This window comes from Eremothecium cymbalariae, chromosome 8 (genome assembly GCF_000235365.1).
Source record: "Eremothecium cymbalariae DBVPG#7215 chromosome 8, complete sequence".
Classification (NCBI taxonomy): Eukaryota; Fungi; Ascomycota; class Saccharomycetes; order Saccharomycetales; family Saccharomycetaceae; genus Eremothecium; species Eremothecium cymbalariae.
Window position 1 is genome coordinate 671257 of NC_016456.1, and position 22792 is coordinate 694048.

The following is a 22792-nucleotide window of genomic DNA, read 5'->3' on the forward strand; positions in this document are numbered from 1 at the left end:
TATATTTATTTATAGTCAAGGAGGAAGGAAAGTTTTTGTATTAGGGTTGTGGAGACGGGGATTGGTTGTTTAATAGTCGTAGAGAAGAGAGTGTGTGTTGGCGATGGAGAATTGTTCTGCGTTGGATGTGGATGTGGATGTTGCTTGGTTGTATAAGGGCAGGAAACGAGTCAGGCAGAAGGGGGAGGGTGGTGAGCAGGGGGGGGAACGACGTGGTAGTAGTTGTGGGGGCTGTGTTGATGGGGTGCGGAAACCAGTGAAGTCTGTAGTCGGCGGGTCTGACGGTGAACTTCTGGCTGGTAAACGGGCTGGGAGCAAGGCGGTAGTACCGTCACAGTCTTTTCAGGTGAAAAATGTGATGGAGGGAGGGGGCTCCAAGGGAAGCAGTGGATCTGGAGGTTCTTCATTCCTTAAAAGGAGTAGTTCTGTGAATGAGAAACCGTTGAAGTCGTTGTTTGGGTCGCTTTTTGGGCGGCGAATGTCATCTCCTGCCTCACCTGCCGCCTTCTCAGATTCAGCAACCTCTATTACTGCGAATGCACGGCTAAGTGGTTCTCGAAAGGCTCCAAAAGATGCGGCTTCGAAGGCTAGAGATGAGGCTGGGCAGCAACGCCAAGTATTGGATGCGAAGCCGATTAACATTGTGAAGAGGCATTCAACCAGCGATTCTACTAGCGGTAGTTTTGCGCATCTTCTGAATGAGCCTAGCTCCCCTGAGGTGCATGAGATGGGACCTCTGCAGGAAAGGAAGTGCCCCTTGTTGACACCTCAGGAACGTCTACCATTGAAGCTATTGGCGCATTTGTCGCTTAAAAGGGTCAAGTTTGCCGTGGACAAGTTGGGAATGGATCCTCCACAACAAATTCCGTCGAGGAAACCCAAACGTGGGAATGTTTTGGTACCGGATGATCTCATTTGCGATATACCGTTGATCTCCCAGGGTATCAGCAATACTCAGGGACAGCTTAATCAGATCATAGCACCGTATTCGAAAGCTTCCAAGGAATACAAGACTGTCTTGGAGAACTGGAAGGCTGCCTCCAAGGAATCAAAGAAACACCAACTTGATGCTCATTATGCTGCACAGAGGATTGCAAGTGAAGTTGCAAACTTTAAGATGAAGCACTCAGCTGCTGGCAATTCCATCTCGCTAGTACGGGATGATAACCAAGACGTTGCGGTAGAGATGGATGAAAACATAAAAAAGTTGGGAATTGATAAACCCATTCATATTCATGAATACCATTTTGGTGCCGACACAGCCAGTTCTGATCCTGCTGCCGATGGCAGTCACGAGAACATTAATCGTACGGAAAATGAATTAACTTTAGATCAAATATATACCCGTTGTTGTCATCTCCGTGAGATTCTGCCTATACCTTCAACATTAAAACAGGTCAAAGATAAGACTGCCCCTCTACATACCTTAAAATTTTTAAATCCAAGGCCAACTCTGATTGATGTTCTTTCTTTTTGTGACTTCATCGCGGTTGTACCTATTCATAATTTGGTTTTTGACAATGTGAATTTAACCCCAGAAATGTTTAAAATTATGCTATGTTCCGTTGTTCATTCCACTGTATTGGAGCGATTTTCTATAAGAAATGTGGTTATCGATTCAAATGGGTGGCTGTTATTCTGCAAATTTCTCATGTTAAATCGTTCCTTGGTAAAATTAGACATATCACACACGAAAGTTAAACAGGGGTTGGAAGAGTCTTTATACCGATGTAATATGGACTGGAGCTTGTTAATCCAGGTGCTGGAGCAACGCGAAGGCAATCATTTGGAGGAATTGCTTATTAATGGTGTTCAGTTTACCAGTTTTTCGGTCTTTGGCAATTTGCTGAATGCATTCACTGCAAAGCCAGCACCAAGAAAACGCTTAGGTGTAGCACAATCGGAGCTCACTGAAGACCAAATAAAAATTCTACTCGATTGGGCTTCGCAAAATAATTTACAAGGTATTGACATTGCATTCAATAATCTATCTACGTTGGTGAAACCTATCGTATCAAGGCTGTCGAATCTCAATCTAGATTCATTGCAATATTTTACTTTGAACAGTACTGGTATTGAATCTTTCTTTGATGCCGCGTTGATTTTACGTGCACTAAAGAGGCTTCCAAATTTGTACTTTTTAGACTTGAGCCACCTTCCTGGCATTTATCCTGATGTATTTCCTTATTTGAATAAGTACCTACCAAAATTTCCAAATCTGAAACGAATACACTTAGACAATAATGAATTTTCTTCTAATGACATATCCCTTCTCTCCCAAATTTTGGTGAAATGTAAAGAGCTGTTGCATATTTCTTTGTTGCACCAGCCAAAGGAATCATTCAACATGAATTCTGCTGCATCCTTGTATGACTTCGTAAAAAATTCAAACAAATTAACAAATTTGGATATTGATTATGAGTTTATTCCTCAAGAAGTTAGTTCGCGAATGGCTGTTTGTTTGATAAGAAATGCACAGAAGTCTATGGGTGAAGATTTTCATTTGGATGAGCTGACTTGTCTTGATGAACTGTTATTTGATGGGGCATTAATAACAGAAACGGCAGGAGGTATGCTGTCCAAGTTGGATATCTCTAATGGTACTTCAAATAACGATGCATCGAGAATATATCTTCTTAAAAAATACTGGGAGAAGATTAATCGAGTTCGTGATAACGTTCAAAATACAATTGACGATTTGTTTGAAAAGCTTAGTTCACAAAAGCTGTGCTTTCAAAGGAAAGAAAATCTATTGCGATTGTTATTTGTTGAAGCGACACTATCTAACATCCTTGAGATATTATCAAATAGTCCTCAGCTTGCTAGCTTGATAGGTGATAATTCAGGTACGGAGCTGAAGCATGTACAGTCCTCCAGTATTTTGTTGCCTGCATTGCAACTTAGCGATGCAGATATGGACAATGGTAACATTTCCCCCTCGCAAATGATCAGACCACATTTGATGGCTACAGATTCCGGTTGTACTATTGACCTAACAACAGGTAGACCTATACCGTCGAAACAATCATCAGAAACTTCAATATTTTTCAAGCAACAGGAAGAAGAAGAAGGTGAACTTCATAAATGGGGGATTTTCGTTCAGCAAAAGAGTTCTACATATTCAAGTCCGGTGGCTGAACAAAAGGAACCGCAACCGCAACAGATCCCATCACGACCCGGGTCAAGTTCCCTTTCTAAGGGACCGCCAATCCTGATTACAAAAATACCTTCCGGAGCGGAATTGAAAGAAGCTATTATAAAAGCTAAAGGTATAAATTCTATTGAAGACCTAATTGACAATGTTAGCCATAATCGGATTAAATTGGAAAATATTTATGGTATCCCATATAGCCCTACTAATTCCTTTTTGGATTTTCAATCCGTTGGTGCAACTACCCAGTCTTCTAACACAAAGAGTGCGAATACAGACCTATCTACAGGGACTACTACACCCTCCAATAGCGTCCCGGATGATGAAGAATTAGATCTAGATGTTGATGAAACTTACGATAAGTTATTAAATAACCTGAGCAAAGTCCGTTCTAATAAGTGACTATCCAAAGATAGAACTACGTGTGTAATACTATATATACTTATAACGACGTCCGCTTTAAATAACTCCTTTTTGGTTATTCTGACTGTTAAATCCGTGACAATTTCGATTAATATCTACCTAACTGATTGACTACATGCAATTTGCCATTCTTACTTTCAGTAGCCAACACAAGTACACAAAATCATAACAGATAACAGCATAACCAATTGGACCTAGTCCAGAACCTGAAAAAGGCTTGGAAAGAGACTCCAAACTATGCTTCACTGATCTATTTAACTTCACTAAGTAACTTGACAACAAGCCAACTAACCCGACATCACTGATTTTTTGTGGAGATGTATCTACATCTTCAGCTCTCGTAATGTACTTCCGTTCCTGTCTTTGGCGCCATCTAACCCAATTTATCACAGCGAGCGTCAAGCCAGATACCACATATATTCCAATGGTCCAAGTTAGCAGTATATCGACAAGAGAGGGTAAATGTTCTCTAACCGTTGCAAGTGCCCCGGTTGTGTATTTAGGCTCTATGAACACGATGGTTAGAGTATTGCTGACATACAACGGGAAATAACCGAACAAAACTGCCCATAACGAATGGCGCTTTAACCAAATTAGTGATTTCCTAATCCTAGGTAGACTTATGCAGCTCGGTAACCACCCCTCATCACCAGCTTCCGAAGAAGGTGGCGGGCTTACGTCTGTGGGTCTTGGGTCTAAACTTCTGATTCTCATTGCACAAACAGTAGATACACCTATATTTGCGGCGATATTTATATATATGGTTCAGAATTGTGGTTTATGCAAAGAGCAAGCTCGGTATTTTTGAAAGGCTGACCATTTCTGTCGTAAACCAAATGTGACGTCTTTCATGTCCAAATTATTCAGATAACAAGCTGGATATTGTTGTAATAGTTCTCAGAAAAGGTTTTTAGAAGCCATATAAATATACTCCAAGGATATTAGTAACTTTCAAGCAAGACACGGATATTCATTAACACTTTGTTCATAAGAAACCTGCGGTGATCGTGAAATAATATGTCCGAACACAAAAATCTACGAAACTGAGCTTCAACTATGAGAACTCCAAATACCCATAGGTTTGGCTCTTGCCTTGGTATATATATACAGTCATTGATCGGATATATAGTCATATATTACCCAATTACTCGATTAGAATGGGATGCAGTTGCTCATCTTGAATCATGTAAACATAAATTATCACGTGACAAATGTTGAGAATTTTTAAAAGAACTGATTTAACACTCACTGTGAGCCGCCACGACACTTACAAGACCAACTTGTGGAAAGGTTATGAGTTTACCTGGATGGTGTCCGCCGTATAAACCACATAAGAAGGATCAAGTGACTGGCGAGGATGTTTACTGCATTTGTAAAAAGCCCGATGGTGGAGAACTGATGGTTCTCTGTGATGGATGCGAGGACTGGTTCCATTTCACTTGCGTCAAGATACCAATAGCTTATAAAGACCTTGTATTTTCATTCTATTGTCCGTATTGTCAGGCAGGGATCACAAATCAAGTTCAATGTGGAGTTTGCCTTCCAAAGACAATTTGGAAACGGAAGTGTAGGTTATTAAACTGTTACAAGGAATGTCTCAAGAATAGTAAATACTGTTGTAGTGAGCATGGTGAGACGTATATGAAAGAACTGCTGAATAGATTTGGAGACTCAGAAAGTGAATCAGCAGCTATCTTGAAGCAAATGCTAAAGACTGCTAACTTTGAAAGTTTAGGCTTGAAAGGTATGCCGGTAGCGAAGCGAGAAATGAACCCACAGCTGTACGATCAGTTAATTGAAGGCGATAAACGACTGGATGATCTACAAAAACAACTGGTTATGTTGCATGATGAAAAGATGCCTTCTATTAAGGCAATGATGGATTCTCTAAACAAGTACCAGGTGTGGCTGAAGGATGTGGACAAGCTGTTATTTCAAGATAAACGGGAGGAAAGCCCATACGACTTAGCAGCTTCTAAGAAAAAGGGTAGGGGGAGCAAATCTAAAAAGATAAAGACCAAATCCCTCTGTGGTTACAGCCAAACTCATGTGATACCATGTTCAGCTGAGGAATTCGTATCCCAATATACGGAAGAGTCTGTAGCCCTGCATTCAATATGCTGCAAATTACGTTGCATAAAGCATCAAGATTGGGCGGATATCCAGCGAAATGCTTGGGAATTTGAGATTGAGTGCCTAGAAAATTCAGAACAGAGAATACAGTTATTGATCAACATTCGAAAGGAACAGCTAGCCATCCAGTTCTACGAGTCACTTAGTTGATCTGATGTACCTCCATGCATGAATTATTTATCCTCCAAAAGGAAAAATAAAATTCACAGATCTTTCCTTCCCAGTTTTCTGTCCTTCTAATACCATTTTAGGCACTGCAGTACAGACCTCTGTAGCCTACCCTCGCACATGTATATACATATATATGTGTGTGTTTATCCAAAACAACTAATATCCCCTCCCTGCCATGCAAAATGGTTCCAACATCCAAAAGCCTGTTGTAATCACCCAAGCACCCATCTGATAATTTTACTTACCATATAACTAGTGAGCTAGACCAGATTTGTTAATTAATACATAATCAATTTACCCGTGATGACGTAGCCGATGTCACCCTTCTGCAATATCAGAATTTACCCACCGTGTGAAACGGTCGACTAATGCTCAATTAACTAGTATTCGATACCTATGTATGGTACTAGTACTTCCAGAGCTCACCACTAATCAGCCCCTTTTTGACCTTTTACTGTATATGTCGCTGAGTCAAGTTTGTTGAGATATCTTAATATTTCAAGAGTGACCATCGACAAACGGCTGACAAAATGAAGCAGCAACAAAGAAGGGCACCAACTTGAAACAAGTAAAGAGTGTACCGCCATTATAAAGAAATATTTGTACAAATAAGATCAGATTGTGTGTCTAGCATTTGTGAAGTGTTGCCTGGAAGTAGCTATATATGAATTAAGATGATTGCAGGTATGTACACTATGTTTCTAGTGTTTGGAACATCAATGAAGTTGTTAAGGACAAGCGGAATATGAAAGCATTTACTAACGGCGGTCAAGATCCTACTACGAATAAGATAAAAAACGAAGAGTTTAAAGTTTGGAAGAAGACCATTCCATCTTTATATCAGTATATCAATTCTTTGAAGCCAAATTTTTCGTCCTCTGCTGATAGCAAAGAAGGAGAAGCTAGTTGTAGTGTTGTGTTTACACATGATATCTTCGCGAATAGAGAGAAGGGCATACTAAGGGCATCAGTTCTAGTCTCTCGGGGTAGTAATATATATGAGGTTGAGTTTCCGTCACCCTTAGGATTACATGTTGAGGAACAAGAGAATGGTGGGGCTAAAGAGTTGGTGGATCCAGTTTTTGAAGGCAGTATGTTGACTGAAGACATCATTCAGCCAACATGGACTTTTGATGGCGAAAATATTGAAAATATGTTTTATATTGGGAAACAAGATATGACTGTGATTGCCATTTCCAGCATTGGCTCTTTGGCATGGTTCAAGAACGGTACGTTAACACCGGTACGTGTACTTACAGAAGAGGTTGCTGAATCATTTAGAGACAACAAGGCATTGTCGCATAAGGATATGATTTCTGTAGATTTTGCAATGTCTACTGATCAGAAAGTAATAGTCAAATCGCAAAGTGTAATGGTTGACAATAAGAAGCAAAGTTTATTGAAAATCATCGACAACGCAGACAAGCTCGGAAATGTCACGCATACTATTCCTATACCAGGTACATCTGTTACCCCCGTGGTTAAGTTTCAGAGCGCTCATTTGTTCAGCACCTGCTCAGATGACAATGTATTGAGATTTTGGGATGTTAGGAAACCTGCTAAGCCCATCTGGGAACTCAGGGATACTGCAAATGAAGACGGCAACCTGGTCTGTTTGGATACCTCACCAGTTGTGGACTTACTGTTCGCCACTGGCTCGGATAATGGAGTTATTAAACTATGGGATTTGAGATCTGTGATTGCTGCTTCACCCGACGAACAGCCTACAGAAATTGCGCGCTTGTACCATCCTGGCAATGATCCAGTCGCGGGAATTTCCTTCTCCTTCAGCTCGCCAACAATGTTCCTGACCGTAGGCAAGTCAGGTAACATCTACCATTGGGATATTGAGTACATGCTGCAAGATTCACACAGCGACGACAGTGATGAGGCTATGGCCGACCCAGAAGAACTACAACAACAGTGTCTGAAGTTTCTCCATACTGGTGGCGGTAGAAGATCGTTGAGAACCGCTCCCAAGAGATCTACCGTTGCATGGCATGAGAAAATCGCCGATATTGTCACCTGTGTCGATTCAGATACCTTGATAACCATCTATAAACCATACTTCGGCAGAACCGATGATAGCGGGGACGAAGATCCTGAGTACACATGACAAATGTATAACTATAATTTCGAACACAAGAATGAACATTCTCCTATAAACTGAAACTTATGCGCGTTTTACTTTTGCAGCCAAAAGATAAATTTTACATCCCAAACTATATTATTCACACTATGCTACAATCCTCTGTATATCACTAAGCTAATCATAACCTAAGGCAACACCACATCCCCTTAGTATATATATATAAACTGATTAATATCTAATTTTCCAACATACTCTCCCGATCCAAATGTCTGAATTCTGTCATTTCACGGAGAATATATGTCTACATCCCGAATAGGGGAACAAAACACTGAAAATGCTCAATATCTGAACCTCCACGACTTAAATCCCAACAAATCGTACCAAATCATTTAAGAACATACAACCTGTGAAGACCTGCTACCACTTTGATCAGTCGCTTCCATATTAATATTTATCTCTGCTCTTTTTCAATAAGGGTTTCTCTGATTAAGATAAATTTCACTCGCAAAGCATATCCGACTCATTGAAAAAAAACATAACTTGTTGTCTTTGACACACAAACCAATAAAAGGTTTGTCTATTATCATAAATAATAATCGCCAGGCATCATCAAACGCATGGATAATATGGCCTTTCTATTCAAACCGCCTGAGCAAAGGAAGCGCAATGAGAGATCCCCTAAGCTTTCTTTACCCACAATGCTGGTGAATAATTCATCTTCGAGTGTGGAATGTCAGGTATCTGGTTCCCAATCATCTCCAATTGCATTTTCGTCTTCTACGGGTCCAAAACATCAGCGACAGACACTGCGCATGTCGTCTTCTTTTTCTCAGTCTACTTGTTCGCCTATATCGACGACTTTAGACTCGTCCAGACTTGATACAGGTTCCAGCCCATCATCGCCGCCTGCAACTGCAGCGTTCAAAAGGCCTGCTCCACCAAGCATGTTGACTTGTGCAATTTTAAATTCTGATCACAATACAAACCAATTAGTTGGCCGCATATCGTCTATACAGCAAGATCATGACTTTGCAGACAGAAAGGTATATGCAACGGAGGTGTCTCCTGTTGCATCAGTTTCGAGCGGGCAAATACACCAGCTTCCATATACTTCGAACGATCATAGCAGGTCCATTGAATCGTATCCTTTAGCTGGGGTTGCCACGCATGACAGTGTTAGTTCTGCAAGCTATTTGCCTTCTCCGAAAAAGCTGTCCGCTGAAGTGTTGCCTGGTTCTTCACCGAGCAGTAACACTGACAAACAGGATATCAAAGTGGCGTCACCCTTAGTGGAGACCAAAAAATTCAACGACGTTGACGAGCTTGAGGAGGAGATGTGGACTCACTTCCATTTGAAAGATCAGATCGAAGAGCTTGGAATATTGGGCGAAGGAGCCGGTGGTTCTGTCGTCAAGTGCAAATTGAAAACAGGCACCAAAATATTTGCATTGAAGGCTATCACCACGTTGAATAGCGACCAAGAGTCTCAGAAGCAAATCTTCAGAGAACTTCAGTTCAATAAGAGTTGCAAATCTAGCTTCATCGTTCAATACTACGGCATGTTCACTGATCAGGAACACTCTTCGATATACATTGCAATGGAATACATGGGCGGGAAATCATTAGACGCCATATACAAACACTTACTAAAGTATGGGGGAAGAGTTAGTGAGAAGGTTCTTGGCAAGATAGCGGAAAGTGTCTTAAGAGGTCTATCCTACCTACATGAAAGAAAAATCATCCACCGTGATATCAAACCCCAAAACGTTCTATTAAACGAAGCTGGTGAAGTCAAACTATGCGACTTCGGTGTCAGTGGCGAGGCAGTTAACTCTCTAGCTACGACTTTCACAGGAACTTCCTACTACATGGCCCCAGAACGAATTCAAGGCCAACCATACAGTGTCACAAGCGACGTCTGGTCTCTTGGTCTCACACTGCTCGAGGTTGCACAAGCCCACTTTCCATTCGATTCGGGAAAAATGGCTGCAAATATGCCACCAATTGAGCTGCTAATGTTGATCTTAACCTTCACACCACAACTGAAAGACGAGCCCGAATCTAATATCGCATGGAGCAAAGCATTCAAATCTTTCATTGAATTTTGTCTGAAGAAAGAGTCACGTGAAAGACCTTCCCCAAGACAAATGCTACAACATCCATGGATTCAAGGACAGTTAAAGAGACAAGTGAACATGGCAAAGTTCATCCAGAAGTGCTGGGCAGTCAAGTAGGATCATTAACTGGCATCTATTTAACTAAATTCAATTCTTTCCTTCAACTGTCGCCCTACACGGGATCGTTCGATATGCCTTGAAATTTTTTTTCTCACCAAAAAATTTTGCAACGTTCTTTCGATTCGCCACAAATGGAATCTCAATCTATAAGTGATACCTTTGACGTGGGTGTTTTCAAGCTTTTTGAGAGCTAGAATAAGTTTACTCACTGTACCATGAGGCAATTTTCATCATTAGTTTTGAGATCGAGGGCTGCAGCTCCAACTTTGAGGGCTTTTTCGTCAATTCGAGTTGGGCCTGCCATTACCACCTATGGTGGGATATTATCGACTAGAGTGCAGGGGTTGAGATTCTATTCTGAAGAAGCAAAGAAATCTGACAGTGATGCAGCGGCATCTGAAAAGGAATCGGAGGGCGTTTCTGTCAATGGGGAACAGAAAAGAATTAATGAATTAGAGGAAATACTAGCGTCGAAGTCGAAGGAAGTGACAGAGTTGAAGGACCGTCTGTTGAGATCGATAGCCGATTTCAGAAATTTACAAGAAGTTACAAAGAAGGATGTGCAGAAAGCAAAGGATTTTGCACTGCAGAAGTTTGCCAGAGATCTTTTAGAATCAGTTGATAACTTTGGACACGCGTTGAACGCCTTCAAACCAGAGTCCGTGGAGGAATCAAAGGAAATTGCTGACTTATATGATGGTGTTAAAATGACTAGAGATGTGTTTGAAAGGACCCTTAAGAAGCATGGAATAGAGAAGCTTGAGCCCTTGGGAGAGGAGTTCGACCCTAACAAGCATGAGGCTACCTTTGAGGTACCTCAAGCTGACAAAAAGCCTGGCACCATATGCCATGTGCAACAGATAGGGTTTACGCTAAACAACAGAGTCATCAGACCCGCTAAAGTTGGTGTTGTGAAGGATAACGATACTGCTTAAAGAGATAGGACCCTGTCCCAGGCCAATCTCCCCTCCATCTACTATTATAACGATCAAAGAGAGATGTTTCCATCTATACCTTTTTTTTCAACGACTGTTTTTACTAATGCCACAAGTCATGTACATAAAAGATGCTTTACCTTTGTCAACGTTATCCTCGTTGACAATTTGTCACAAGATATAACAGAAACAAATAAAATACAATGTAATTAAAAGGATGTCCCCTCTGCGATATGGAATTATCCATGTTCTTTATCGGGCTGTCTGTTCCTCACGATGTGGGTATGCATATATATCCGTTCTGTATAAGGCGATAATACCTTGCAGATTTCCAAAGCATTCCCAAGCTCAAAATTTTCTAGAGAAAGTAGGCACTTTAAGTAAAAATATTAGCATTTACAATTCCGCGGTGAGGAAACGTAAAACATTTTACTCGACGTAATGTGCCTCTCGTCCGACGAAGGCCCCTTTCCCTTCCTGTCGTGAAGGAGATGCAGTCCGCAATACTGTTTGAGAACTTTACAAGTGGTTAGCTAGCGTGTGCGACCCCCACCCCCTCTCGATAGAACCTCTGGGGCTAAACTTGCTCTACAAACTAAAGTAGTTCACCAACGTACCAAAAAGAGGACTCTTTCCACCTGACACGGATGCAACCCAGCTATACTATCTTCCCAAAGGAATACGATACAAAGAGGAAATGTGTTCTCCTTTTTAATCCGGCTCACTAACCCGGTCGTCATCTAATAGAGGCCGTGACGTATGCATTGATATGAACAAACCCATATTTTACCCTGAAAGTAACAAGCATCCCTAGCCTCAGCAACGCATCAAGAAACTTTAATTGGAATATCACCACATCAGAAGGGAAAGAAAGCCTCCCCAACCCCACTCTAAACCTCCACCACCAGCACCACCACACATCACCACAGTCTATCTCTCACTTCACACCATTTTCCAAAAATCCATTCTTCCTCTTTGTAATTCTCCCCTCTTAAAACCCTTCATGCGACATACTACCCCTGTCTGTACACATATATACATATATATTTTCCCAATCTGTCAACAAGTGGATTTATTCCCAAATTCAATAAACAGTAATTCCACATCTAATACTTAATACCAGATCGTCCCACCTACATATTTTCCATCACCACTTCCTTTTCTCTCCTCCATAAAAATCCTCCAACCACTGCAAAACCTCACCGTTTACAAACCCCTTACCATCTGGGAGACACGAAACCTCATTGCGACTACAAGCCCTTTCAACCATTCACACACGTAGCCCACGGCTTTACACCCTTTCTGCGCCCATAGAAACCATTAGCTTGTATGTTCCCAAAATCTTCAAGTTTTGAAATACCAAAATAAGAACTAAAAACAAATCTGAAACAGCAAAACAAAACATTAAGCAAAAAAGGTAGTAAGATTGTTATTCTTACAAGATCGAATTCTTAGCTAGTTTTGCACAATCCAAAAGCAGACATTAACTGAGGTATAGTAGGAACTTCAGCAGGTAGGATTGAGGCCAGAATAGAGGAAACCAAATACGGGTATTTGGGTTATTTGGGGACTTTAGTAGAGATTTTTTCGGTTTTCCTTTTATTTACTTTTGAGTTCTCAAGATCAACAACAACACGCAAACTAATAGGCATTGGCTGGTTAGGCAGAGGGAACGAGGAGCTATTATACATCAGGGCAGCTGATTTAGACGGAGATGGCATCTGTTCCACATAGACACACATACTACGGGGGGTCTTTGAGTGGTGGTAGTACGACTACTACTACCACCCAGCCTTTAAATGGGCTATCGCCCCACTCTGAGGTGTTGTCATTGGGGACAGCAGCAGCAACAGCAGCTACACGTGTGCCAGCTAAGGAGAAGAAAAGGCAGGTGACTTTTGGGCCTTATATAGTAGGGCCGACGTTGGGAGAGGGGGAGTTTGGTAAGGTAAAGCTGGGATGGTCCAATTCGAAGCCTGAGGAAGGGTCGAAGAATGTTGCGATCAAGTTGGTGAGGCGGGATACCATTCCTAAGCATTCAGAGAAGGAGGTGAAGATCTATAGGGAGATTAATGCGTTGAAACATCTGAACCATCCCAACATTGTGCGTCTGGAGGAGGTGTTACAGAATTCCAAGTATATTGGGATTGTTTTGCAGTATGCATCGGGGGGGGAGTTTTACAAATACATTCAGAAGAAGAGGAGGTTGAAGGAGCCTCCTGCGTGTAGGCTCTTTGCGCAGTTAATTAGCGGGGTTTATTACATGCACCATAAGGGGTTAGCGCACAGGGACTTAAAATTGGAGAATCTTTTATTGGATGAGCACGAAAATCTAATGATTACTGACTTTGGGTTTGTTAATGAGTTTCACAAGAATGATTTAATGAAGACTTCGTGCGGTTCGCCATGTTATGCAGCCCCGGAACTGGTGGTAACGGCTAGGCCTTACGAGGCGCGCAAAGCTGATGTTTGGTCTTGTGGTGTAATACTATACGCCATGCTAGCAGGATATTTGCCTTGGGATGACGATCCTGAAAATCCCGAAGGTGATGATATTGCGAAATTATATCACTATATTACGAAGAGTGCCCTGAAATTCCCAGAATATATCAAGCCGTTACCTAGAGATCTGTTAAGGAGAATACTGGTCTCCAATCCGGATACAAGGTTAAGTGTCATGGAGATCAAGAATCATGAATGGCTTCGACCACATGCTCAATTTCTGTCGTGGACCCCAGAGGATTGGGATGCCAAGGCAAGAGCAGAGGCTAATAATGTATTCAGATCACCAGTTACTAATCCAGCCACTGTATTAAGGCCACACTCAACCTGCTCTGGTGCGTCTTCCACGAACTCTAAAGGCGATAGGCGCAACTCTATTGTTATGGATTCAACGTTGAATCCACAGCCAGTACCGCCTCAGGAATCACAATCTCACGTACTTACAAAGCCATCGTCTCCATCAAATGATTTATTGAAGAGGTCTCCGGTAAAGAAACATAGCAGAAGTAATTCAGCGGCTTCCATCGCTTTGCAAGCCGTTGTTGAAGCAGAAAGAGATTTCTTCCGTTCACCCTCTACTCACTCATTGCATTATGATTCGTTATCGCAACATAACACCCCTCCATCTGCTGGGCGGATAACAAGTTATGGTATCACAAGATCTGCTACTCATAACCACAATGGCGGTATATCATCATCCTTGCTGAATCGGAATAGCGTTATTGTTGAGGTGAGCCCACAGAAGGGCTCTGTTGCTCCGGTTATTATCCCGGGAAATAACGATAGCGTGTGGAACCACGACAGGCACCATCGTAACTTTGCAGTTGGTAAGTCATCTGGCATCTCTCTTGGCAGGGACATGCCGTTTGGAGAACATCAATTCATACCTCAGTCAAGCAGGAAGCCAAGACCAACATCTTACCAGCCAACCAGCACTACTTACAGTGCCAATGCTGATTTTTCGTTTAATTCCAACCACTCGCAATTACCATCAACCAAGACCAAAAAGGAACCTTATATACCAAAGACGTCCCTGTCTGATCCTCCCATGTCCAGCAATTCAGTTTCAACGCAAAACACATCGCCATGTATTGCACTTCGATCACCTACTGACAAAGAAATTAATACCCAACTTGCAACTGATGCGCCTTTAACATCAAATAAGATTACTGATGCGGATCGTAGTGGTTATTTTTATAATTCTATTTCAGGAGGAGATGGGAGCAAGGAACAAAAGTACAAAAAACAAAGCACAGGTGTAGTGGAAAAGACGTTTAATGTTATCGATGATGGCGAGGAAAGGACTACCGTTGACCAATTACTGAAAAAACAGGAACTATTTTCTGTGGAACCAACAATAGTGCCACATTCCTTGGAACCACCCAACTTATTCATTCCAAACAAGGAATCAATGGTTACCACAGAGTCTCCAGAGTCGGAGGTATCTTCAAAACAAAGGTCTAACAAAAATGACAAGAAAGACAAAAGATTTAGTTTGTTATCATTTTATTCGTTCTACAATAACTCAAAATCAAGTATGGAATCGTCCAGTGATGCCGTGGAATCAAGAGGGGTGTCTTTGGACCCTCTAAAGAGAGCAACAACCAATATAATAAGGAAGTTGCCTGAAAAGAATGGCAAGTCTTCGGAGAGCGATTGCTATGTTACACCACCTGAACGTGGGACTGCTGCACTCACAAAGAAAAATGTCAAAGCATCTAAAACTTCACCAGACATTCCAAATGAAAATTTTACAGAAGTCGTACCCAAACGGGTTTCTATGCTGACGCCCCAAAGTAAGCCTGTATCCACGGAGGAAAATAATAAAACCAAAAGGAACGTCAACAGGGCATCTCTCGTGGGATCTGTTGGCCAGCAGCAGCAGCAGCAGCAGCAACCTGCTGCCCGCCAAAGGTACCAAAGCACTGCAAAGAAGGTGTTTGATTTTTTCAAAAGAAGGAGTTTAAGATTATGAAATAACGCACCACACCCCCTACCCCCTCTGTTTCTTCCACCCACAAAAAAATTCCCCAGTAGTAGGATGGCCTTGCCATCGATCGATAGTTATAATATACGCACGCTCAAGTTTTACGTAATACAAAACATGTAATGTTCCTATTCATGAAAGGCCACAGACAGACACCAGTTAATACACACACAAAACAACAAGCTGCGGCAAGCGAGCCCTTCTTGTTACACCGTGCCTTCTTTATAATCGCATTAATAAAAGTAATATAACTTTATTTAAAAAAAATCGATGATATACTTATACAGTTTCTTTTAACATGCTTAGATGTTAGATGGGTACAAGAAAATTCTAACAGAAGCACCAAAAGTCTTGGCTGGCAAGTTGGATCTGAACTTGGCTCTGACAACACCAGAGTTACCGTGAGTTCTGGCGATCTTTCCCCAAATAACTCTAATCTTGGAGCCTCTAACCTCCTTGGAGCATCTGTAGACGTAAGCGACCCTCTTACCTAGATAGAACTTGGCATCTTCTGGGTTGGCAACACCCTCGATCTTGATCAAAGACACATTTGGGTTGTTAACACTTTTGGATCTTTGATAGGACAAGTGCTTACCCTTGACGTACACTGTAGAAAATCGTTAGTATTCAAGACCACAAAAAACATATATATATTCAAACCATTCCAATATTAGTGCAAGATTCAAATCCCTGTAATATAACCGCCGCTGTAGGCCCATCATAGCTCACGCCCCCCCGCCACGTCTCATATACCAGTATCCCTACTTCCGCGGATTTGACCTATTCGTCATCATTTCATCGCATATATTATCTGCTACCAGCAGACATCTTCCACAGAAATCTTGCGTAAACAGCATCCACCATGCCAGATAAAACCTGGCCTGTATGGCCTACCCATTGACCTACATGGATTCGATCCCTTAACATAAAAAACCTCTAGGAGGGAAAAGCAAACCAGCACTAATACCCACTGGAAAGGAGCACTTCAAAATGTAACATACATCTATGAGATTCAGCCATTTCTGTATACTTGGTGTGTGTTCGTTCGGACAATGATTTATTCTAAGACGGTAATATTTCCATTAATGCTAGCGAATTTGAAGGTATTTTTTTGACGTAGAAGCAAACTGGTGATTTCCTGGCCAGACGGGCCACGTTAGGCGGGCGGGCAGTCGGCCGCCTAACGTGGCCCCGCGGCGGGCCCAGGCGAGACCCCGCCTGGGCCCGCCTGGGCCCGCCGCCGGCTCTGCGCAGTGCGCTGCCTTGGCGGCCACCAAGGCAGCGCAAGCCAACCGCCCGTGCCGCCATCACACCCCGTCGCACACCGGAATGCTCGCATGTACGGATGCAAACACCCGATGTACGGGTGCACAGTCCCCACAGCGCATACCGGATCGTCCGCCGCGTCTTTTAACAACGCGTCCGATGTAGTGTAACGGCTATCACATCACGCTCTCACCGTGGAGACCCGGGTTCGACTCCCGGTATCGGAGTTTTCTAATTTTTTGTTTTTCTGGCCTCTCCACTTGCGGCAAGAAGCTCGTAGTTTTGGGAGGAGAAGGCCATTTGCAGCGAAGCAGAGGGCCGGAGTGGCGGGAAAAGTGGCCGTTGTTGCAGCAGCCAGGGCCGCAGGCCCTGGCGCCAGCGGCGGCGCCCCCTCTTGGCCACGACCGACTGTTCCAGCGGTGGTAACGGAAGATCGTTGTATACGGTGTGAAAAAACGAAAAAAATCATACAATTTCAGGTTTTCGGTTTATAGAGATTAATTATATATACATATGAAGCGTAAGTAAGCAAGTATAATATATATAGACAAAGGATTAGCGAGAGTCTCAAGGGATCTTGTCTTAGGAGTGTAAATACGATGGCGAAGAGGATTGCGGGATCACAGATTACCAGGGAAACATTTGTGGAGGATAATGATACATCAGATGAATGTGCAGTTAGTGGGCCAAGCATCGCTTCAGAATCAACCATGCGCACGAGGAAAATCGCGATGCCCAAGAGGAAGATGGGGCCTAATGGTACGGAGGGTAGTTTTGGGAATGCATTTGCGTTTGCGAAGAAGCCTGTGGCGGAAGGGGTAGGGGAGTTTTCGGTAATTGGAGAGGCAAGGGCGGTAGAAGGAGTTGATGGTGGTGGTGATAAACATGCCAAGCTTCAGGCGTTGAATTTAAAGTTTCAGGAGAAGATTTCGCAGGCGGTGAGGTCAGATCCGTTTGTGAATCTGACGCCCGTGTTGGAGAAGTATCAGAGTTATATGTCTGGGCTGAGGGGGCCAGTGGGGACGGATGATGGGGGGGTTGGTTCGGCTATGCAGGGTACAAGTGGGAGCCGGTCGATGGGCCAAGACGATGGTGGTGAGGGGTCTGCGGGAGATGGAATGGGGCCGATTTCTGTTAATTCAGACAGCCACTCTGGTAGCGAGGACGAGAAGGAGGATGATATTAGGGTTCAGGGTCCGAAGTTTGTTGTTAGTTCTGGGTCTACCGCTAAAGATTCCGTGTTTTCTTTTGGTTCCAAGAAGAGGGATCGCAGGGACAGCGACAGCGAGAGCGATATTGAGATAAAGGGGCCCAGTTTTACGTTCAGTGGCACTGTGTCTAGTGATGTATTTAAGCTGAAGGGGGAACAGGAGACAGCGGAAGAATCTAAAGATGGCCAGTCTGACCCTGTTTCGAAGTCTTTTGTATTCAAGACTTCCAATAATGGCACGACTTCCGACGGCCAGCAGCAACCGGTAGCAGCGGTGGCATCGCCAGGATCACCAGAATCGCCAGCACCATCAGAATCGCCAGCACCACCAGCGACGGCGACACTGCCTATATTTGGAATATCATCTTCGTCAACAGCGGCTGGTAACACACAGAGTAATACTCAAACAAAGATGGGCATGTTTGGTCAAGGCTCAACTTCAAAACCAAGTTTCAGTTTTGGTATACCGGCGGCAAAAGCATTGACAACAGCAGACACTGAGAAAGGCCAAGAAGCTCCACAGCCGATTTTTAATTTCGGCTCATCAACAGACAAACAGCCAGAGAATACCAACCAAGGGTTTACTTTTAACCTTCCAGCAGCCAAAGGTGAGAATACTAAAGCCAGCTTTACATTCGGCAGTACTGCCCCAGCAGCAGCATCAAATGCGACAACTACAATTTCAAATAATTCAAATGTACCTAGCTTTTCATTTGGTGCTTCCAACAACGGTTCAGATAACAATAAACAAGAAACTAATAAGGCTTCCTTTAACTTTGGCAAAACGGTCTCATCTGCTGCACCATCCTTTAATTTTGGTCCGAAGTCAGATAACTCCTTTCAACCATCCAATAATTTTAAATTCTCGTTGCCATTTGCACAGAATTCTATTGCATTCGGTAACGCTGACAAGAGTAACACACAGCTAGAACATTCGAAGAATACAAGTGAAGTAAGTGCGCAGGTAGTAGAGCAAGCAGATGAAAAGATGAACCTTGAAAACGGCGAGGAAAATGAGAATGCGTTGTTTTCCGAAAGAGCCAAGCTAATGATTTTTGATAATGAGACGAAAAGTTATAAATCACGAGGACTCGGGGAACTTAAGGTGTTGCAGAAACAGGATAATAAGTCTAAGGTCAGAATTTTGTGTAGATCCGATGGAATGGGTCATATTTTACTAAACACCAGTATTGTCAAGAGCTTCAAATATGAACCTCTAGATGCAGATAATGACAATCTAGTGAAATGTCCCGTAGTAACTGATGGGAAGTTGGAAACGTTTGTTATTAGAGTCAAACAAAAGGCAGATGGGCGTAGGTTGGCCAATATCATTGCAGAAGTCCAAGAAACTATGTAAACAAGCATATTCTCTGTAAGTGATCTCAATTTTAATTCAGTAGTTTGTAATTCATAACATTACCAGCAGCAGATATTATTTGGTCCAATACTAAAAACTAAACTTTTGGATGTTCTACTACCCCCTCCTGAAAAGGATTCTTTATTATATTATTAAAGATGTATCTAAGAAACTACGCTCTCTAATTCCAAATCTATCAACTTTAAGAAACAAGGAACCGCCCATTCCAATCGTCTAGTTTCACGTTCAACCCCTCTAGAACCCTTTTCCTGACGGATATAGTTCTTGAACTTGAATTTCTTGGCCATACACCATTTTAGAGACTTTAGTACAGCAGACTTGCTATCTGGTTGGATTCCCTTAATAATATGATTACGAAGTTCATCGTCTTTGTAGATGTATTTCTTGGAGGATCCATCCTTTACCTTTACCTCCGATTTTTTGGCAATCGTAAGCAAGGCTTGGAAAAGCATGTTTTCAACGAATAATAATCCATCAGAACCTAATCCACCCATCAAGTTAACGTGCTTGAAAATATCCAATCTCAATTTCCCCTCTCCAAGCAAACAACCAAAGAAACAAGCAAGACTTGATATTTTCTTCAAAGACATTTCATCATGAAGGTCACCCTTGAAATTTAATAGGTCATCATCGCCATTATCTTCTTCACTACTGACATTGTCATTTTCAAACTTCTTTATAATATCCCAGAACAAAAATTGAAACGACTTAAAGATGCTGGGATTATGTTCACAAAGCTTTAAGCCTACTAAAGAGTAATATGGGTTGTAACCGTTACTGGCACCATCAGTAGATAAACAGTGAACCAGTACTTTAGGTATTTCAAGCGACTGTCTGTTCTTTAAGTTCAGCTTTTCTAATTTTGCAAATGCATCCATATAGTCCTGGGCAGACATAATGCTCACAAATATTGCTCTTCTAACAGCTGTATTCATGCGCTGTTGTTTGGCAATACGATCCCAATCTGGAATATCATCTAAGAAGCCATCATCAATGTTTACTGTTTGATTCCTCTTAGAAATAGCTCTATCGTCAATTTTAGTTTCTTCCACTGAGTCTTGCATATTACCTCTCCAAGAAGCGCCAATCAACCACCATTTACCTTTAGTATCTACATTAATTATATCAAACAAAGTAACTTGAAGAGAGTCTGTGGTATCCGGCGAGGTGCCTTTCAAGGTACCAGATAACATTTTCTTTAATGATTGATGACTTGGAGACATTACGGAGGGTTTTAGTCTGTTGTTCTTCAGATCCGTCATTGTCTCTAGTAGGAATTTGATGCGCGGCGTTTGATTGATGGACTTGACTTGAAGTAATAAGTCTATTATAATTTCTTTTAATGCAGTAGGATCATCACCACGGATCAAGGTACCACTTACAGCTACAATCCTCAAAAGTAGTTCCATTGTAAATTCATTGGGAGTTTGAATCAACAGTTTTATAACATCGTAAATAAGTCTTGAAGAGATCATGCCAAAGTTATATGTATATGATAATAAAACAATTAAGTTACTGCACTGTTTTGGTATAACGTTAACCTCCATACCCTTGGAGTCCTCACATTTGCTCAACTGTTCATTATAAAGATTCATGAATAGCTGAACCAGTTCTTGAATAAAAGAGGCACCAAATTCAGTACCTCTTAATTTCCAGATCGCGTAGGCAATACTAGAATAACTCATAATAAAACTGTCAAGTAGTTTCGATTCTTGAGAAATAATTTCAAAAATTTGGCTGTTCAAAGTATTGGACACTTCGTGTCTTGCATACAAATCAAACAATTCATTCAACGAAGAGACAATAACAGGAATATTTGATTCAGTCAGCTTGTTCAAAGAAGATCTAACTTTCTTTTTGACCTCCAGCAACGATTTACTTTCAACCCCATTAACTATAGATTTGCGCATAGACGGAGGAATATAAGTACTGGACTGAGAAGGAGCAACATATGGGTTTTCCTTCTTTCTCTTTGGTTTAGAATTAGAAGCACTACTACCTTCTAACTCCCTCAATTGCTCCCATTCTTCTTCATCTAAATCGTCATCGTCAAATTCATCAAAATCTCCAGATGATAAATCATCATCAGATGAGAATGGGTTTTCAATATTTTTATCATCTAAATGCTCTCCTGAAGAGTCAAGACCAGAACTTTGATTACTATCATCATCATCCTCATCACCACCAGAACCTGATTCTTCATTGAGGCCCACCTCATCTCCTTCTCCATCTCCATCAGTATAGTTTTGAAAAAAATCCAACCCTTCCAACAACCCACCAACTGCATCATATTCATCAACTGCACGCAGCTTTTTGGAACCGCGCTTGAGGCCTAATTTTTTGGCATAATATTGCATATCCATCTCATCTCTTTTGATAGCTGCAAGTTCAGATTGAGTTACAGGATTGTATTCTCTCTTTTAACTTTTTAGTCTTTGTTTCCTCAACCTGGGTTTTAACACTCTTCTTTGAATCTCTTTGTACCTGTTTAATATTGCTACTTTTTGGACTTTGTTCAACCGGATCATCATCGAAACCATGGAATTCATCATCGATACCCTCACAATCACTTGCAGAATTATTCTGCGAATCTTCGCAAAATTCCTTCCCCCGCTTGACTTTCGCCTCTTTCAGGGCTCTCAGCCTGGCCATGGTTTCTTCTGCTGTCATGGGTTCATCTCTTTCCTCTTCATCGCTTGCTTTACCAAGTGAGGCGGGTTTAGCCTTTTTCATTGCCTTTAACTTAGCCATAGTTTCTTGCACAGTCATTGGTTCGGAATCACTGTCTGAAATTTCATCCATTTCAACCATCCCCTCCTCCGCATCCATCTCTCTCAATTGTCCTTTTCGGCATCCACCAAATCTTGGTCATCAAACGTATCAAAGTCTCCAGAGGATAGCTCATCATCACTTGAAAAGGGCAAGTCAGAACGTTTGGATGTAGATTTACTGTTAATGGAATTCGTCGACTTTCCATCCTGCCTTCTCTTTTCAATCCCTTCTGGCCTCTTAAAACTCGACTGCAACGAGACATTGCTCTTTTTATGCTTCTTATCCAACCTCTCTTGTTTTCTCTTGGCCTTTCTGCTCGTAGTTTGTCTTCGTTTCTTAGGATTGGCTACCGTCGCAAATCTTCCATCATCTGTGTAATCCTTAGACTTCAACTCATCTAGTATTAAACCTGGCAGTCTGATAGAATGCTTCGACATCCTAAATACCAGCCTATACACTGCTACAAATCGTTTACAGCCCTGATTTGGTTCAGAAATTACTGATATTTAATATATATGGTTTTAACTATCTCATC

General features: G+C 41.9%; 9 protein-coding genes, 1 non-coding gene and 1 further gene across 10 annotated transcripts; 8 read left to right on the forward strand and 3 right to left on the reverse strand.

Annotated features, from left to right (window-relative positions):
• Nucleotides 1–103: 103 nt before the first annotated feature.
• On the forward strand, nt 104–3553 carry HER1 (Her1p; the record flags this gene model as incomplete). Its single annotated transcript, XM_003648380.1, has 1 exon — nt 104–3553. The coding sequence occupies one exon, from the start codon at nt 104–106 to the stop codon at nt 3551–3553; it is 3450 nt and encodes a 1149-aa protein (XP_003648428.1).
• A 132-nt stretch (nt 3554–3685) lies between these two features.
• MCP1 (Mcp1p) lies at nt 3686–4288 on the reverse strand (the record flags this gene model as incomplete). The annotated part of the gene is made up of 1 exon (XM_003648381.1): nt 3686–4288. The coding sequence occupies one exon, from the start codon at nt 4286–4288 to the stop codon at nt 3686–3688; it is 603 nt and encodes a 200-aa protein (XP_003648429.1).
• A 579-nt stretch (nt 4289–4867) lies between these two features.
• SPP1 (Spp1p) lies at nt 4868–5857 on the forward strand (the record flags this gene model as incomplete). The annotated part of the gene is made up of 1 exon (XM_003648382.1): nt 4868–5857. One exon carries the CDS (start codon nt 4868–4870, stop codon nt 5855–5857), a length of 990 nt encoding a protein of 329 aa, XP_003648430.1.
• Nucleotides 5858–6623: 766 nt separating this feature from the next.
• On the forward strand, nt 6624–7994 carry Ecym_8336 (uncharacterized protein; the record flags this gene model as incomplete). Its single annotated transcript, XM_003648383.1, has 1 exon — nt 6624–7994. One exon carries the CDS (start codon nt 6624–6626, stop codon nt 7992–7994), a length of 1371 nt encoding a protein of 456 aa, XP_003648431.1.
• A 593-nt stretch (nt 7995–8587) lies between these two features.
• Nucleotides 8588–10204, forward strand: MKK1 (mitogen-activated protein kinase kinase MKK1; the record flags this gene model as incomplete). Its single annotated transcript, XM_003648384.1, has 1 exon — nt 8588–10204. The coding sequence occupies one exon, from the start codon at nt 8588–8590 to the stop codon at nt 10202–10204; it is 1617 nt and encodes a 538-aa protein (XP_003648432.1).
• Nucleotides 10205–10422: 218 nt separating this feature from the next.
• On the forward strand, nt 10423–11142 carry MGE1 (mitochondrial nucleotide exchange factor MGE1; the record flags this gene model as incomplete). The annotated part of the gene is made up of 1 exon (XM_003648385.1): nt 10423–11142. The coding sequence occupies one exon, from the start codon at nt 10423–10425 to the stop codon at nt 11140–11142; it is 720 nt and encodes a 239-aa protein (XP_003648433.1).
• A 1714-nt stretch (nt 11143–12856) lies between these two features.
• Nucleotides 12857–15619, forward strand: KIN4 (putative serine/threonine protein kinase KIN4; the record flags this gene model as incomplete). Its single annotated transcript, XM_003648386.1, has 1 exon — nt 12857–15619. The coding sequence occupies one exon, from the start codon at nt 12857–12859 to the stop codon at nt 15617–15619; it is 2763 nt and encodes a 920-aa protein (XP_003648434.1).
• A 314-nt stretch (nt 15620–15933) lies between these two features.
• Nucleotides 15934–16651, reverse strand: Ecym_8340 (60S ribosomal protein eL33; the record flags this gene model as incomplete). Its single annotated transcript, XM_003648387.1, has 2 exons — nt 15934–16238; nt 16633–16651. 2 exons carry the CDS (start codon nt 16649–16651, stop codon nt 15934–15936), a joined length of 324 nt encoding a protein of 107 aa, XP_003648435.1.
• Nucleotides 16652–17052: 401 nt separating this feature from the next.
• On the forward strand, nt 17053–17124 carry Ecym_8341. The gene has a single exon. It is a non-coding gene; the product is annotated as a tRNA-Glu (tRNA).
• Nucleotides 17125–17496: 372 nt separating this feature from the next.
• On the forward strand, nt 17497–19464 carry NUP2 (nucleoporin NUP2; the record flags this gene model as incomplete). Its single annotated transcript, XM_003648388.1, has 1 exon — nt 17497–19464. One exon carries the CDS (start codon nt 17497–17499, stop codon nt 19462–19464), a length of 1968 nt encoding a protein of 655 aa, XP_003648436.1.
• Nucleotides 19465–19628: 164 nt separating this feature from the next.
• On the reverse strand, nt 19629–22694 carry Ecym_8343 (the record flags this gene model as incomplete).
• Nucleotides 22695–22792: the final 98 nt, after the last annotated feature.